Here is an 18,811-nt window from a genome sequence, read left to right on the forward strand (position 1 = left end):
GGGACAGGAAGAGGGAGAAGGGGGCAGTTACCCATTAATGTCATCTCAGCCCTCATGTTGTCAGAGGATAAAAATACTCCACCCTGTATGACATATCCTTTACACTCTAGAATTATTTAAACTATCAAATTTATTTATAATAAATTTTAAAACCTGCATTAAATTTGTCCTCAAAGCATACACAAGAAAGGCCTACAATTACATAGCTTACTAATATTTGTGAACCAAGATTTTACTGAATTTGGATTTTTTTTCCTTGTCATATTTGCATTGGTAATTTTGATAAATTAGTGAATACTCTTAAAGCTATGTCCCGGAATTCTCATGGGATTTAAAACATTAAATAATGAATTTGGTGTATCTTTGTTTCATTGTCTTGATGAGTTCTTGTCATGGAAGAAATCCAGATGTCATTCCATTTGGGATTTACTTTTTCCTCATTTAGATTTTACAAGATTGAAATGTGATTGGTAAAGGTCTTAAAGGATCCATGATGGGTCATCCTAAAGTAGAATATTTACTCCCTTTAAACATAAAGCCAAAGAGCTTGGGATTTTTTTTTAAGTTTTCAGACTAAAAGAAATGGGGCAGCAGAGGCAGTTTTAGAACCTATATAGTCATTAGGAGAAATCCTGTAGGATAGTTGTCTTTCTTACTATACAATTTACTAAAGTGAGGAATGCCAGTCCAAAAAACTAGGGGAGCAGAAATGAGTGATATGAAATCAACTGTAACAAATTTAATATTCGTGGATAAAGGCATTTATTACCTCTGTAAACTGCTCAAGAACAATTTATAATTTAGTAATGACTATGAAAATTACAGTGATAATGTGGAGGAGGTTGTAGTTACAATGTAATAAGCATGTCATTTGTTGGGTTCTAAAGTACTCCAGAGGTGTTTTTGATATATTCCTGTTTGGGTTAACAGTACTTTCTGATCAAACACACACAAGGATTACACATTTCTCACCAAGAGTATTCCGGTGGTATGTAAATATGCCTGGTCTCATTTTTCTCTTAAGCTTAATGTGATACTTCTGGCTTCATTCCATGGCTTTCTAGCAGCCTCCCCATGTTAGCCTTGCCACATGGTCAGTCTTCTGTTTGGTAGGTTTTATAAATCCTAAAAGTTCTAGTTCAGAAACAGCTCTAATAAACCGAGCACTGAAGGCTGTGGCTAAGGAAATTCACTGTTAAATTTTTTGACAAATTTTAAAATCTCAATGTTAAAACATCACCTGTTAAGTACAGTTCAAATACATATGCTAAATTAAATTTTAATCCTTACTGGAAAGGAACAAATGTAATTAGAATCCACTTCAATAAGACATGAATGGTAAAGTACTTAATGCTTACATAATTCTAATTTTTCATACAGTATGAAAATTGCTCCCCCTTTAACTACTTAAAAGTATCTACTCACCATAGAAAGACAGAATAATAGTTTTTTGACATTGTTGCTGAATTGTGGAGTATAACCTTGATAGAAGTTTTAGACCAAATATTTTACGTTAGGTCTCATTTTAGGTTAAAATCAGAATAGATATGTAGAAACAAGTTATTCTGGGATGGTGTGGTTAATATTAAATAATAAAGTGGTTTGGAGCACATCTTTATAAATATTGTAGGTCTAGGGAAACTGTAAACTTCTATACTCCATGTATACTTGAATGTTACAAAACTGATTTGTTAAAAGGATACTGGATAATTTCATTCCTTTCTTCTGAGGTTGCAGAATCTGCATCCATTTTTTCAGCAGCTGTCACAACTGTTGCAAAAGCCTTTTGAGAGACAAGACAGAAGAAAATAAAAATCTCTACCACTGCCAAATATCTTTTATTGCACTTGATGACTCTGTATGAAGCAGGTCAAGCACTGCTGCTGATGATAGCTGGTACATTTTTAAAAATATTACACCAAATTCCAGATTCTCAAAACTTCTCATCTTAGAAGGTGCCAATTATCATATTTTTAAATGGTGACATCTGTTAAATAAGACCTTCAAAAGAGTTAACTTTGTAATGCTCTTCTGAGGATGGAAAGAAATTGTTTATCTTAATTGTTGTCTTCCACTGCCTTGCCAAGTATTCCTTGTACTTCCTGATTGCTAAATCTGTTGTATAGTATAGTTATTCTAATATTTTTTCTTTTTTGTGATAAAGGAAATGCTAGTTAATAATGCACCTTTATTTTGTGAAAAACAGAACCAACCTAAACTGTTTAGCTTTTGCTTACTGTTAATTGTGGCTTTAAATCACATACTTATTTTGACCTAGCATGAATGTAGAATTGGCTTGGTTGCGGTGTGTGGAATCAGAGTGCAGGGGACTTGGGGTGAGACTGTTAAGCAGTTAACTGCTCTTCTGGAGGAGATTTTGCAGTATGAAGTGATTTATGCTTTCCAAACAAAAGAACAGGGCGTTAAAGAAAGAAAAGAAAAGAAAGAGGAGTTTCAAAGCCCTAAAAGTTAAAAAAACCCCAGGAGAACTGTCATGGATGGTTAGACAAATAGCTTACTCTGTTCCCCCTGACCTACCTCTGACCAGTCTACAAGGTTGATTAGCCTGCTACACTCTAGGTGCAGTTTATATGCTATGCAGATGTCTGGGGCGACATTTGGAATGCAGCCTTCTTCACTTTTCAGTGCTTCATTCTAAAAAAAAAAAAAACAAAAAACAAAAAACAGTAAACTAAGATGACTATGTCTTAGAAATGCAGACATTAATGAACCCCTAAACTAAATTTAGTAAGCCAGTAAGTGGAGTCTTTGAGTTCCTTTATTTATTGAGTTGCATTTTACTCTCCAATTAGTTACCTAGTTTCTTGTTTAGGATTAAGTTGTCAGTCATAATCCCCTTAGCTCCTAGTCACTAGAAGAATACTCAGGATCAGAAGAAAAGCATGTTTCCTTTTAATCAAATTATTTCTTTTTTTCATTTTAATCATACATTATTAATTTCTGAGATCCTAATGCATTTCTGGTTTCCATAAAAAGTTTATGGATTTCCCTGGGGATTTTCAGCCACTTCCAACACTTGTAATTATAGGAATAGTTATCCTTATTAATACCAACACATCACTACCAGAGCTGTAAGTTGTCTCTCAAAGACTGTTGTTAAATGCTGCAGATCCTAACTAACCCTTAGGTAAACAATTGGGTTTTTTTAAATTAAAGATTTATTAATTCATTGGGAGGCAGGCAGAGGAGAGGGGCTTGATCTTACAACCCTGAAATCACAGCCTGAGAGGAAACTTAAGAGTTGGCACTTCACCAACTGAGCTACCCAGGCACCCCAAAAATCAGTGTTTTTTTTAACTTATTTGAAATCCATGGTTCTTACTGAGAAACTGTCTCACACAAACATACAGAGATTGTGATATATCCTCCCAATGACTCCTAAAATCATACCAGATCTCTTAAGTGACCTACCACTAAAGAATTTTAATTTGTGGTTTATATAATAAAAATATTTTGTGTTTTATATATGAAATTATTCAAGCTCTTCACTACCACCATTATTGAAAACCATTGACTTGTATCTTTCTACTCCATATTCTCTTGTAATGCTTATTAGCATGCTAGCTTGAGTGCAATTTTGTTTTTGGTTTTTTGGGTTTTTTTTTTAGTGCAATTTTGTTTTTTTTTTTGTTTTGTTTTTTTTTTTTTTTTTTTTTTGTTTTTTTTTTTAAGTTTTATTTATTTATGATAGTCACACACACAGAGAGAGAGGCAGAGACACAGGCAGAGGGAGAAGCAGGCTCCATGCACCAGGAGCCTGACGTGGGATTCGATCCCGGGTCTCCAGGATCGCACCCTGGGCCAAAGGCAGGCGCTAAACCGCTGCGCCACCCAGGGATCCCCTTTAGTGCAATTTTGAAATAAGAAACCAATACATTTGGAACATTCTTCATAGATTTTATGGAGTCATTTCTTAAGTATTTTTTGTGGCAAGATTTCTAGGTGCTTAGCTGAGTTTGTAACAAGTTAACTTATTAGCAAATTGTCTAATTCCATGTATACATAAGCTTGAAATGTAGCTTACAGAAATGTTTAAATGATGACCTGACCTGGTCCCGTAAGAGAGTTTTTAAAATTCTGAACTCTCTTGAACTCTGTTTAAAGAATAGCTTCTTAGAACTAGCAAATTCTGGATTTTAGGAGTTTTGTCCCTGGCAGGTTGCTGGCTATCCTCTATACTCAGCTCTTGAGATACTCAGAGTGATCTTTGGGTTTAAAATCCATGACAAAACCCCAAAGTACTTATATCTTTCATCAGAAACAACCATTTGGATCCTTGTAATTTCATTAGACCATATTTTTTGACCCATGATCTGTTGTTATGTCTGTAGGAAAACATTTATTTTCACAAGAATAGGATACTCTGGAATCTTAGTGCCCGCTGTGACCTGGTTTGATCACATGGAAGACATGTACAGACCATCAAAAGTTGGCAGCATTAGTGGCCTACTGATTGGAATCTTCACTGGCTTAGAAAATGCCCTCTAAAGTCTAAAGATTTTTTTTTAAACCTGAAAGAGATAATCCTGTGCTACCAACTCCCCACTAGTTAGGACTGCAAATTTTTGTGGTAAAGACTGTCTGAACTAAACTGTCAGTAATGAATTTGCTTTTTACCTTGAGATAATAATAAGGATTGTTGAGTGCAGTGTGGAGAGCGATTCTTGGAGCAGCATTCAGGTGTTCACGCAGGGTGTGACCAGCAGTAAAGTACACCACCTCATGCAGAGGCTGTGTCTCTGGAGGCAGAAGATATTCTCTGAAACAGCCAAAGTGAGGTATCAGCTTTTAGATAAGATAATGTTCATTATAACATTTTGGTCAATCTTCTGTGGAAGACTGAGCTATTAAAAGGCAAAATCAACAACCAAAAACAAATGAAACAAAAGCCAAATAGCAGAGTTCGTACAGGTTCACTCAGAATTGTACCTCTTACATAAAGTATTTTTTAAAGCTTTCATATTCACCAGAATTTAAGAAACTGTATTTCAGTTCTGATTTAAGCCTTTAGGTACAAATGTACATAAGTTATATTTCTGTTCAAAACCACAAAGGTTGAACTTCTTACAGCATTAATGAATACTTTCTTAAAATAATTATTTGGAAAGCTGAGATAGCCACATTCCTTACCATAGTTGACATTTAACTCTTGACAGTGTTTAAACACAGGCCTCAGGCCTAGGATTGAGTTTAGGAAATTCTTTTTGGATCACAGAAAATGTTTTAATTGATATGTTTCATAGAAATGATACCTGAAAGGTTCTTTATATGTTAGAATTAAATTTTACATTAGAAGGCAGAAAAGACTAAATTTTAGCTTCAAAATATTGGAAAACAAGCAAATTGTTCATCTTCAAAATTTCAATTAGAAAAACCACTATAACTTGGGTTTTTTCTTTTACGGGTTAGAGGACAACCTGATTTTAATGAAATCTGAACGAGGGAAATAAAGCATTATAAAGTTCACTTTCAGGAGAACCTGGGTGGCTCAGGTCATGATCCCAGGGTCCTGGGATGGAGCTCCGTATCGGGCTCCCCGCTCAGCAGAGAGCTTGCTTCTCCCTCTCTCTGCTTCTCCCCCTGCTTGTGCTCTGTCTCAAATAAATAATTAAAATCTTAAAAAAAAAAGTAAATAAATACAAAGAACAGTTCACTTTCAGTGTCTAATGAGCCTATCAGCTTGCCTGTGCCATGACAGTGACATCACTTTTGGTGTGGAGGTTAGCAAATTGGAAGAGAGAAATTCTGGCAAACACAACCCAAAGGTAAGAGTAATAAGTCACTAACTTGATTAAAGTTGTTAGCTCACAGGCCTTCATAAAAATTGGGGGGCTTGGGGATCCCTGGGTGGCTCAGTGGTTTAGCGCCTGCCTTTGGCCTAGGGTGCGATCCTGGGATCAAGTCCCGTGTTGGGCTCCCGGTGGAGTCTGGTTGTCTCTCTCTTTCTCTCTATCACGAATAATAAGTGAATAAAATCTTTTAAAAAAAAATTGGGGGGCTTAGTGTAGTCCTGGGCTTTAAATATTTTGGCCACAGGCCAGATATGTGTCCGTGCAGTTTCCCACCGTTTCCCACCAAGCGCAGGCAGAACAAAGCAGCGGCCTCAGGCCCAGCCACCAGGGAAATTACCCTTTTCTTCCTGTTGTCCCTTCTCTTGTCCTGGGAGAAAATCCCACTACACTTGCTCCACCCATTGTGGTCAGCGGCTTTGAGGAAGAGAGGAAGTGAAGAGGGTATTAACCATGTACATCACTCCTCCCCATCTCAGGAGAACTCCTGCCTCCTGCTCCTTCCCTAGAGTTACTCACAATAAAACCCGTTTTGCAAAGCTTCGATTCTGACTTGGGCCTAAGGCTCAGCATTCTATACCTTAAGTACTCTTACTCAAGATAAATTTAGCTGTAGCCTCTGGCATGGGTTTTGTAACATCAACTGCCTCCCTAGCTGGCTAGCTACCCATTTGTAATTTCTGGCCATGAACTCTTCCTACACCAACCTCAGGCTGTTTCCCCAATTGTTACAATGACTGTCATTAAAAGACCCTGTTGAGGGGGCGCCTGGGTGGCTCAGTGGTTGAGTATCTGCCTTTGGCTCAGGTCGTGATCCTGGGGTCCTAGGATCGATTCCAGCATCGGGCGCCCTGCAGGGAGCCTGCTTCTCCCTCTGCTTATATTTCTGCCTTTCTCTCTGTGTCTCTCATGGATAAATAAATAAAATCTTAAAAAAAAAAAAAAAAAAAAGACCCTGTTGAAGTCCTGCTATGTAATAAGGACTGGAAACCAAGACAAGCAGAGTCAATGTCAGAAAAATTATCTCACATTTGTACTCCTCCCTTTTAACATCTAACGTTTAGAAATTCAGTTAATTTCCAAGGCAAAAGGCCATTTTGGATATCCTCAAAGAACCTCCATCAGAGGCAAAATAAAATTTTTGCCTGTATTTGGTTTACACTGGCCTGCTACATTAGTTGAAGCCTAAATGATGAACAAGACATCCAAAAAATCGGAGGACTATTTAAAACTCTTCTCTTTGCCATCACCCCCACCAGTGACAAAATATCATACATTAGACTTTTTGTCCAACTGCAAATGTGGAGAGTAGCAAAGGAATCTACTTTGAAGCTTACTTGCTGTAAGAAATAAGCAGTGCGCCTAGCACTAGACTAGAGCTCTGCATGGTGCTCCTTTTGGATTCAGATTAGAGTTCATTAACAGGAGAGGGGGCAGCCCCGGTGGCGCAGCGCTTTAGTGCCGCCTGCAGCTCAGGGTGTGATCCTGGAGACCAGGGATCGAGTCCCACATCGGGCTCCCTGCGTGGGGCCTGCTTCTCCCTTTACCTGTGACTCTGCCTCTCTCTCTCTCTGAATACATAAATAAAATAAAATCTAAAAAAAACAAACAGGAAAGGAGGTTTTGAGGGAATCTGGAGGGACTACTTAATATCAACAAGGGCTACAAAGTTGAAGCTTGTATTTTGATGTATAACGTAGGAAATAGCATGTACTTTTATTTGCCTTTTTCAGTTTTCTCAGGAGCTCCTCATGGTAAACCAGGAACCCTGTCTCTTGCTTATATTTATCTTTAACAAACATCTTTTCTCCAAGGACTCCAAGCTTGTTCAAACATCTGTGATTGAGGCCTTCTTGGAGACCGTATGGAGAATGGAGAGGGACTTCTGATGGACATTAGCAGACCAGGACTGTGTGACTTTGCATAAGTTCTAGCTTCTCTCTGGGTTTTAGCTTCCACATGACTCCTTAAGTCTTTTTTAGCTCTGACATGCTACAATCCTAATCTCTCCCTGCCTGGGATAGTCAATCTTGATAAAGACTGTAAATCCTGGTATGGAAAATTTTGTGATTTCACAATGCAGCACAATTCAGTCATACTCACCTTTACTTCAGTAACTTCTCAGAAAGGAAAAAAATCACAATTAGGTCAAAGATCAAAGAGGAATGATTGTTTGATTTCAGAGCCTACAGCGTGGAATTTGTGGGAATTCAGATGAACCTGACATTTGGCCTACTAAATGTGTACTAAATTATGGTAAGATACATTTTAACCATTTTTTTTTTTAACTGTAACAGTCACAAGTTGGTAAAAGAAAGGAGTCAGAAACTTGGGGCAAGAAAATACCAAAACAGCGAAGCCCAGTAGGGCAAGGTTAACTGTATGCATTCTAAAAGGTCAATTCTGGTCAGTAGGTCAGTTCAGTATTATATTGCATCACTTGTACATGACACATTTCTCACTTTAATCTTCCTTTTGTCACACTTGGTTGCTCATCTGGACCTTTTTTTATGACATTAATGATTTCTCCCCAGGGATTAGGAACAATGACTCTGTTCCCACACTGTCCTGGAAAACAGAACTTTTCATGTTTAAGGACAAGTAATTTATCAGAAAACTACTCTCTGTCTTCAGGGACTGAGCTGTTCCTTTTAGTACTTGATTATATTCAGTGCCTAGCCTGCTGTTTGAACTGCTATTAAAAAAAACAGAATAAGCAATGATAAGTTTTTTCCTATTTTTTAGCTCTTAAATCATTTTATTTTTCACACTTTTTTTTTCTATAGCATGTCCCAACTGCTGAAAGGCAGCTTTTAGGTGGGTAATTTCACACACCTACATAAAACTGGCTTTTGGGAAATCCTTGAATCAGAACAATCTGGGTTTCCCAAAAAGGAGTCATCTTAAAATATAGGCAGGACTAATGGACTTCTAAATTACTATGAGTACATTTCTCAACTGACAATAAGTTGCACTGGTATTAGAAGTCCTTTACTTTGGATAAGAGGGCATTACGTCTGGCCTGCTCTGTCTTCTGGGCTTGGCCCAGATCCAGCAGACTCCCAGCAAAGATAGAGCAAAGATAAAGTGCAATGCAAACACTGTTATTATAAAGGAGAAAAACATTCACTTTCTGTTTTCATCCCCCCACCCCAGCTTAATGAACTAGATCAAATTTAAATTTGTGTTCTTGAACTCTCAGTAAAGACTGAACCCGTCATTTGATCAGACATCTAATAAGAATGGAAAATGAATCAAAATTACAATTCTAAACTGGAAGCCTAATCTAGGAGAAAGTGCCCAGGGCTGGCTGTGGACAACTATTACCCCAGTGTTAGTAATACAGCCTGATTTTTAGCTTTTCAGAGCCATAGACTCACCTTACCAGACTGTCAATGAAGTTGACAACTTTTTCTCTGAGTACTTCAAATCTGGTCTGCTTCTTATTTGTTCTTCTTAGTTCCTTCATTTCCAATAAGGACTATGGATGAAAGAACATATTTTTCCTGGTGATTCTGCAATAGAAAATTCCTAACAGGGGAGCGCTGGGTCCATATACAGAATGTGCACAGAAAGAACCAGATCAAAATGGGTTATTATTTTATTTTTAAGGTCTAGAAAGAATCTCTCCTTCCAAGTATTTTGCTTCAAATATGTATCAAATGAGGGATGCCTGGGTGGCTCGGAGGTTGAGTGTCTGCCTTTGGCTCAGGGCGTGATCCTGGCATGCCGGGATCGAATCCCTCATCGGGCTCCCTGCATGGAGCCCACTTGTCCCTCTGCTTCTGTCTCTATCTGTGTCTCTCATGAATAAATAAATAAATATTAAATATATATATATATATATATATATATATATATAAAAAATGGATTATCAGGGAAAGAAAAAGGACAGTCACTTTATTGCCATCATATGGCAGAGTGCCCACAATCCACAACCCATTACTGCATTAAGAAAAGGACTTAAAAATATAAGAAAAAAACAAAAAACAAAAAACCCTTAGCCTTTGGCCATCAAAATAGAATAAATTCAATGTAGCTCTGTCTTGCTTTGATTGAATGTTTATTCCATATTTATCATAGCTTGGTATCAGGATACAAAGAAGGTTCTTTACTTTTAAGAACAACCAAGATCCTAAAGTTAGAATGATCTGAAAAAGATTATGTTGCACATCTTGTGGCTCAGTTTCTGCTCTCTACTGAATATGCATTAAAAAAGTTAGGCTCTCTCTTTTGGATTTCTCTGATCAAACAAAAAAACAAAGATCAGATAAGTAATCAGATTGCTTGTTGCAACAATGTTCAGTTTTTCCTTATTAGTAGTTGATTCTCTTTTTCTCTGAGGCTAAAGGAACAGTTTCCACCTACGTTGGCTAGTAAATTCTAGACTTTGTAAATACAGAATGAGAATGGCAATGGATCAGATAAAAAGGATGTTCAATTTATAAGTGAGTTACAAAATCTCCTTTGTTTCTGGTTGTGGCTTAAAAATAAAGACAGGGGCGCCTGGGTGGTTCAGTCAGTTAAGCGTCTGCCTTCGGCTCAGGTCATGATCCCAGGGTCCTGGGATCAAGCCCTGGTTCAGGCTCCCTACTCAATGGGGAGCCTGCTTCTCCCTCTCCTCTCAGCTTGTGCTCTCTCTTGCTATCTCTGTGTCTCTCTCTTTCTCTCAAATAAAAACAAAAACATTTAGGCAGAACTAATCTAGAGCACATGCTGAAAAAAACAAGTGCCAGGATGCAGTTGGAAGGAAAAGTTACCTTCTGAAGATGATAGAGGTCTGTCTTCTGAAGCCCCTTTGACAGCGACCCAGAAGTATCTTCTTCTTCTTTGGCTTCTGATTTTTAATACAAAACCAATACACAGCAACTAGGGTAAATCCATTCAAGTCAAAGAGAACAAATATTTCTACTATTCCAAAAGAAAGTTTCATCTATTTTTTTTTTCAACGTGGCAAAGGATCAAGTTTCCATTAAATAAATGGTTTCTCCCAGAAGCTGAAGGTCAATAAACATTACATAAATTATGCTGCAAAGATGGCTTCCAAAAACTAACTACTGGATTTTAAAAACATAACCACAATAAAAGCAAAACAAAGTACAAACATACAAAACCCCACAACCCAAGAGCAAAAAGCTCCAAATCTTTTGTGCTTTTAAATAGCTTTTAAAAAACAAATTTAAACTTACATCCTGCCAAACTTGGCCTCAACCTTCCAATCCACTATTTTTGATGCAAGGCTATGTGAGTATGAAAAAGGTAGTGTGTAAAGAGTTTGAAATAAACCCAAAGTACACCTTAGTTCCTTAGCAAAGGGAACAGAAAACCATATCTGGTAAAAGGTGTAGTTGTGCCTGTAGAGAACACGAGGCTCTAAAAAACCCTTCCCCAGTAAAGGCAGGTTTTAGGAACCTCACATTCACATGGCTTATTTGGACTAAATCTAAGACAAGAGGATGCAGCTATAGAATCTGCACTTTCTCAAAGAATAAACTTCTTCATAGCTATGGATAATTCTTGTTCCAAGAAAAACATAATTTAAGGTTAAAATATCCAATAAATTCTTTGTCCCATATCATTAACACATAGCAGAGCCTTAAAAATAGATGATATGACACTCTGATCTACTTCTGTAATTTTAAACCCAGACTGTAAAATATAAGTGTTAAAAGGAACCAGTGATAGCATATAGTCAAATATTTCTACTTGTCCATTGTGGGAGATTTAATTTTACTTTTATTGTTAACTATGTCATTTTGAGCATAGAGAAATACAGATATTTCTTCAAGACACTAGTTTTGTCCCAAGTAAAATTCTTTACCTTTCGAACATTAATCATCTTAATCTCCAACCTTTCCATTTCTAAAAGCTGCATTCCTCTATTATTTAACATACCACAGAATTTGTTTCACCAGCTTGTTAATTAAAATTACAATATCTAAAGTTTTCTTTTACAAAAATCCAAGTCCAATTTTGTAAAAGACTGAAATTTACTTTATATGAAGTCTTTTACCTTATTTATGTCCTTAAGGGTGTCCCCTCACTGTCCCAGTTATCACAGTTAAGGGGTATTTAAATTGTGAATGACAGGAAGTAACACAATGAGCTGGTTTAAGAGAGGTGGGTGCTAGGACTAGCTAGCTGTGGGATCTAGAGCAAGTTACACTTTCTGGGCTTTAGTTTCTGTTTATAACTGAACTCAATGATTTCTGTGATACTAATTTCTATTCTTTTAATATTTTATGGCTTGAAAATGGTTCAACCTCTTCTGTAGTACAAAAGAGCAATGCCTACAAATAACTGAAGCAGACCCTCTTACTACTTTATTTTCTCATTTCTGGCTGCTCATGTCACTCCAGGCAAGCGAACGTTCTCTTCACCTTCCATTGACTAGGCACTCATCAGTTCCCTAGCATTCCAGCTATGGAGAGATATGGAGAGATTTCGGCAAAAGCAGTTTCCTTTAATTCAAAGGATTTTTAAGACAAAGGAACACTTGTCAAACACAGAAAGGATATAGACATTCCAAATAAACTAAATTCACCATGCCACGTCCAATCTATGTGCTTACTACATAACAAGCTGCCTCATCCCCCTAACCTCTCAAATTAAAATTTCCCTAAATAGGGAGAAATAAAGGGTGCACACTTGTTTTGCTTTACCAAAATAATGCCATACTTTAGTCCTATAACAAAAGAGAAGAGCCCATGAAAAGTTAATAATCAGTATCAATCCATGGTGCCCCTAAGAACACAAAAGTCCTGCTGCATCAGAAAACAACATGGCTTCCCATACACACTCAGGCTACCCCTGCATTCAGCAAATAGAAATGATCTTGTGGCGGTCAGGCAAAATCAAAGTAATTCTAACACTCCAACACTAGGGTATGCCAGGCTGCCTCAGTTCATTTAGGGGTGAAAGATTCCAGCTTTTATAAATCCAATTAAAGCCAACCTCATGCATATTTTGGTAATCAGCATACCAATGAGCCTCATCGCTGTGCAAGTGGTTCACAGCTATTAATTTTTCAGGCTTACAAATGATTTATGCAGTGTTTTTGAAATCCATAAAGAATCTGACAAGTCATTAATTATGATGCCCTGATACTCCAATCTTTTTTATTTTTTTGTTACCCCTCTCCCCCTTTAAGTTAAGTCTTCTAAACTGTCCATCTGGGAAAAGAATTCTTTTTCCTGCCCATTTGATGATTTTCACTGTTTAAACCAAATCTGGAAGAGTACCACTTGTCTTATTTATGATTGTCAAGATATGATATTCTGAGGGTTGGTATGCTGACCATGAAATACTTTATCTCTCATCTCTGAAACATTAGAAAGTGGGATTTTCTGTGTTATTTTATTTAAATGACTGTCATAGCCAGTAGAATTGGCAAGATACTATATTCTCACCATCAAGATTCTGAAACTGGGCCAGAAACTCCTCTATTCTCTTTGCTGTGCTCCCAAGCTGCTTTTCAGAAGTGGACTTAAAAATCTTGAAACATTTCTGAAGAATGGTCATCAGTTCATCTTTTGCCAACATCCTAGAAAAGAATCAGTGACAGGAGATATACTGTAACTGGAAAATCAATATACTTAAAAAAACACTGCTGCATATTAAATGCTTCTGGTCAGATGAAGATGGTACAGATTCATCACCAGTAGCTACCAAATTTGAGGAAAGAGATCTTCTTCAGTGTATGTGACATTTCAGAAGTATTAGGAAATTTCTCATAATAAAGCTTAACTCAGAAAATGTAGAAAACTTGGGCTCACAGCCCGATAGTGGCACTTCTACTACATTTGGAATACAGAGCAACCTACACCTCTTTGACCCTTGGGTTTCCTTGTCAATGAGATGGAAATAAGAATTCACATATCTCACAGGTTAAATGGAGGCCTAAAAATTAAACAAGAAGATGTATTTGAAGACTCTGGCACAGTGCTTACCACACAGGAGGCATTTAAGGTTAGTGTTCCTATCCTTCAGATCTAAGTAGGAGACAGCAGTATCTGCTGATATAACACTTAGGCTAAATGAAGGCTTAAAGGACTCCAAAAAGAAATCACAATCATTTCTCTAATTATTACCATTTTAGCTATGCTTTTTATCTTCTATGGGCTTTATAAACATCCACTAAACTTTAAAAGAGGTAAGCAATTCTCTGTGTTTTATATAGCACAGGTGGAATGGTTGTATAACTCCTTCAAGGCCACAGAGGAAATCTTTGTTAGAAATGGAGGGAACACAGATCTTCTAAAATTAGGATCCTGTTCTCAGAACCGTTACTTAAAGGATCTCTCCACTCAGATCATATTCAGTAACAGAACGAAATGGAATCAGGTCAATATTAGTATTAGTAATTACTAAGTGCCATGACACAAGTATAAAAATTATTCTCAGCAAACGGACCTAATAATGAAAAACTACGATGACTGTAAATTCTTACATTAATCATGAAGGAACATGGAGACAAACCCAGAATGTGGACCATTCTACAAGATAACCATCGTAAGTTTGACATTTTTCATAATAAAAAACCCGAAAAAAATACTAATATTACTAAGCTAAAAGATATAAAGTAGACTAAGACTACTGAGAAATTAAGTAGTTACTTCAACTAAATTTTAAACTGAGACCTAAAAAATTTTTTAAATGTCCTATAGCCAATAAATATAGAAACCAGTCAGTAAGTAGGGGTGGATAAAGTAAACTTTTACCTAGTTTTAAGAAAAAGTATAAAATTTTCTCTTCCTCCTTCTACAGCAATAAAATAATTATCCAAAGTATTAGTAATTTTATCTGTGAATAAAAGGCAACTAGCAGGTCAAAAAAAACTAAGCTAACACATTTAATTTTTTATTATATTTGACATGATTTAAAATGTCTGGCTTTCTATTGCCCAGATGGAGTTAAACTGTTAAGAGAGTTGAAGTCAGATAGACTTGAACAATCTGTTATACCTAACCTTCAGCCCTGCTTAAATAGCCAAGATCAGCATTTCCAGGGTCCAAGGAATTACTGACACTGGCTTGCTGGGAGGGGTAGAAGCTGAGGTGGAATTCACATCAGAAGCACCCTGAGAACTAGTATCCCAGGCTGCAGGCAGACACACCTGGCATCTATTTGCAGCTTACAAAACTGAGTTATCGAGGAAGGCGAGGCCAGCCTATAATTCACTTTGAGGGCGCAAGAAAAAAATGGCATTATGTCACATAATTTTAAAATCAAACTTTACAGCCATAACTTTTAACATATTTGCTTGGATGGGGTAGATCCTTCACTTCAGATGTAAACCTTTAAGTAATTCAGAGAATTACTACTCTTTTTATTATTAGCCAAAGATAATGTTTTTGTAGTTTCCAGAGTAGCAAAAGATCTTATACTATCCCAAGTGCTCTCTGGTTTAATACAAAACAGGGCATCAAGTAAGGCTAAGTAGAGATAATAATGTGATCAACCCAATAAAGTCAGAAAAATTTTTTAAATTAAATTATACATACATAGAATCAACATATACCTGCTATAATCACTATTATCTAATAACATCATTCTAGAGTCCAGTTGCTACAACAAATTAAGAAAAAGTGATACAAACATTAAAGGAAGATGAAATTTATAATATGCATATGATGTGACTGTAAGGTTACGAAATCTAAAAGAACTGCGTATTAAAGAGTGTGAAGGATGTAAGACATGCATACACATATATCTGTGTTAATACCTTACATGTACATGTAATCCATCTTTTATTTTTTTTAAGATTTTTTTTATTATTTATTTATCCATGAGAGACACAGAGAGAGAGAGAGGCAGACACACAGGCAGAGGGAGAGGCAGGCTCCATGCAGGGAGCCTGATGCGGGACTCAATCCCTGGTCTTCAGGATCATACCCTGGGCCAAAGGTGGTGCTAAACCACTGAGCCACCTGGGCTGCCCCTAATCCATCTTTTATTAAATTGCATCACGGGAAAAAAGAGCATGTTCAAAATGGCAACAAAAACTATGGAAAACACAGCCATATACTTTATTTATTTAGAATTTATTTATTCATGAGAAACAGAGAGAGAGAGAGAGAGAGAGGCACAGGCACAGGCAGAGGGAGAAGCAGGCTCCATGCAGGGAGCCTGACATGGGACTTGATCCTGGGTCTCCAGGATCAGGCCCTGGGCTGAAGGCAATGCCAAACCGCTGAGCCACCCAGCTACCCCAGCCATATACTTTATAAACAAGTATGTGACACATATCAAAAAATGAAAGCCTTGAATAAATGACATTTTTTAGTTCTAACCCCCAGTACTGTACAGATACAAATTTATTCCAAATTAATATATACTTATAACACTTTTTGAAACAAAATTCCAGTAGGTATTTGTTTAAAACCCAATATAATTATTCCAAAATTTATCTGGAAAAATAATTGTTCCTAAAAGAAGAACAATGTGTACATGCTTGAGTGTGCGTAGTGGGGCTATTAATGTATCAAAAGATATAAGCTATAGCAACTAAAATCAGTACTTTATAGGAAGAGACAGGAAACAGTGAGAACAAGAGTCTATAAAGAGCTTGAAGAATATATGGGAATTTGATCACTGGGGAAGAGATGGTATGTACTGGAAATAGCAAGTTTGAAAAAAATAGATCACTACCTCAATATATTTCAGATAGAATAAAAACGTAAGTATGGCATAGGGGTTTGGGAAAGAACTAGTCCATCAATCATAAAATGCTAGAAGAAAATGAAGATATTTAGGCATCAACAAGAGTGTTTTCAAAACGGAGGATCTTATATAGCTGTGATAAATATGAAGCAATACTAGTCATGATGGCTACCATTTATATGCACACATGTGTACTTTGGTGACACTGGATCTTTACTATACTGTATGATGTAGTTAAAATTACTCCCATGTTAAGAAATGAGGAAACAGAGACACAGAAAACTTAAGTAACTTGACTAGAGTCCCGTAATTGACAAATTACCAAAGTGATGTGAACCCAGTCTGGCTTGGCATCCGTGTACTGCATCTCAAGACACAGTGTCCATGGTAGAATAGTAGATGCAAAACAAATAACTAACACAACAAAAACCAGCCAAATTCCAAAACCAAAAATCCAAGTTGTGGAACATCGTATATAGTATGATTTAATACCTGTTTGTGCCTGGAAAAATGTCTGGAAGTACAAATTGCTAACAGTAAATGAAAGGCTTTCAAAGTTATGGAACACAAATGGTAATATCAGAAAAGCATTGTTATGTTTTCATTTAGATTATTATTAGAGTGACTCCCAACAAGTACTTGGACAAACCAAACCTAACTGAACAAAACTAACTAAAAACTAAAAAGTGAAAATTTTAAATTATTCCAGAAAGTTTGTTGATACACACTAGCACCCCAAGCAGAAAATTAAGGATTGAGTCACACTAGACCAGCATTTTTCAAACTGAGTTTTCAAAGTGGGTTTCAACCATTACTAAGTCATAAAACCATTCATTCACTCATTCAGTGAACACTTATTAAATGCCTACTATATACCAGGCACTGTTCTGGGCATCTGGGATGTATCTCAGTGAAACAAAAACCCTTGTCTTTATGAAACTTACATTCTAACAGAGGCTGGGAGGTGAGGGGGTAGGTAGAGCACAGCAACAAACACTATCTGCTTCATATTGCTATATATCCTAAAAATTGGTATTATAGAAAAATACTGAGTAGGATTAAGGGTGGGGAGAGTTGGGGAGGAGCAGATGGGTTTCAATCTTAAAACCATTTTTAGACCTCATTGAGAAGATGACATTTGACCAAACACATGAAGGAGGTAAGAGAGTCGGCCATATAAATACCTAGAAGAGCTTTTCCTGGTGGAGAGAACAATACATGCAAAGGTCCTACACTGCATGTATGTAGGGCATGGTAAAGAACAAGGCGGCTAAGGTGGCTGAAGTGGAAAGAGAAATCTAGTAAAAATGAAATGAGACAGCAATGCAGGGCTAGAACATGTAGAGTCATTATAGAGACTGGCTTTTATACTTAGTGAATTTGGGGAGTTAATGGAGAGTTTTGAGCAAAGGAGTGACATTATATGACATATTTTAAAAGGATTGTGCTGACTGCTGTTTTGAGAAAAATCTGTAGGGGAACATGTATGGAAGCCAGGTAAACTGATTCTGCAATTTTCCAGGTGACAGATGACAGTGACTTGGGACAGTGGTAATACCAGCGAAAGGAAGGTGGCAAAAAGGTTTGATTCTTGATGGATTTTGAAGGCAGAACCCAAGTTTTTGGCTTTCAACAATGGGAAGGATAAAAAGACCACTGTTAGATTCTAAGTTTAAAGGGAAGTTCAGGCATTCAGTTTCGAACACATGAACTTTGTGTTTTGGATATGCAAGTGGAGATGTTAAAATAGGTGCATGGAATAACTATATGGCAGTTAGAAGAAAAGTAGGCTTTTCACCTCCCCCAGCACTGCAATGTTGAGGTGTCAGAGAGAAGAGAAACCACTAAAGACGGAGAAGGCAAATGCACTGAGGTAGGAGAAAAACCGAGTCCAGGTCCTGAAAGTCATTAAAGGAAGGAGTGGCAAACTGTGTTAATGCTGATAACAGGCTAACACAAATGAAGACAGAGAACTGACTATCAAATTTAGGAACATGAAGGTCACCAGTAATCTTAATCAAAGTAGTTTATTAATAGAGTGGAAAAACCAAATCAGTTAAAAAGGGAATGAGAAGAGAGGAATTGGAGGCATTGTGACAATGCTTTTGAATTCAGGCGGATCCCATTTAGCATTTAGATTTAAAAGAAATAGAATTGAAAATATCAGAATTTAAAAGTGTGAAAGTCACCACACTAAAGAGAAAGGAAAAAACACATTAAGATAGGTCACCTTAATGCCGAAAAGGAGGTATTTATCTTTAACCACCCTGATTAAGTGGTTTTTATTACCATCAGGTAAATGATTCAAAAAAAGGTTTGTGATACTTAATATGTTAAAA

General features: G+C 36.9%; 1 protein-coding gene across 5 annotated transcripts in view; it reads right to left on the reverse strand.

Annotated features, from left to right (window-relative positions):
- Window positions 1-738: 738 nt before the first annotated feature.
- ORC3 (origin recognition complex subunit 3) overlaps window positions 739-18,811 on the reverse strand; it is a 61,292-nt gene continuing 43,219 nt past the window's right edge. For 4 of the 5 annotated variants that reach the window (XM_072832105.1, XM_072832104.1, XM_072832108.1 and 1 more), the window contains 7 exons: window positions 13,220-13,353; window positions 10,571-10,647; window positions 9,191-9,291; window positions 4,639-4,780; window positions 2,539-2,655; window positions 1,704-1,783; window positions 739-1,166 (listed from right to left, as the gene is read on the reverse strand). In XM_072832105.1, coding sequence (XP_072688206.1) covers window positions 1,061-1,166; window positions 1,704-1,783; window positions 2,539-2,655; window positions 4,639-4,780; window positions 9,191-9,291; window positions 10,571-10,647; window positions 13,220-13,353 — 757 coding nt within the window. In that variant the 3' untranslated portion in view covers window positions 739-1,060. Of the gene's footprint in view, window positions 1,174-1,703; window positions 1,784-2,538; window positions 2,656-4,638; window positions 4,781-9,190; window positions 9,292-10,570; window positions 10,648-13,219; window positions 13,354-18,811 lie in introns of all 5 variants that reach the window. The other variant, XM_072832106.1, reaches the window with a different exon arrangement.

Source organism: Canis lupus, chromosome 7, assembly GCF_048164855.1.
Source record: "Canis lupus baileyi chromosome 7, mCanLup2.hap1, whole genome shotgun sequence".
NCBI classification, from domain to species: Eukaryota; Metazoa; Chordata; class Mammalia; order Carnivora; family Canidae; genus Canis; species Canis lupus.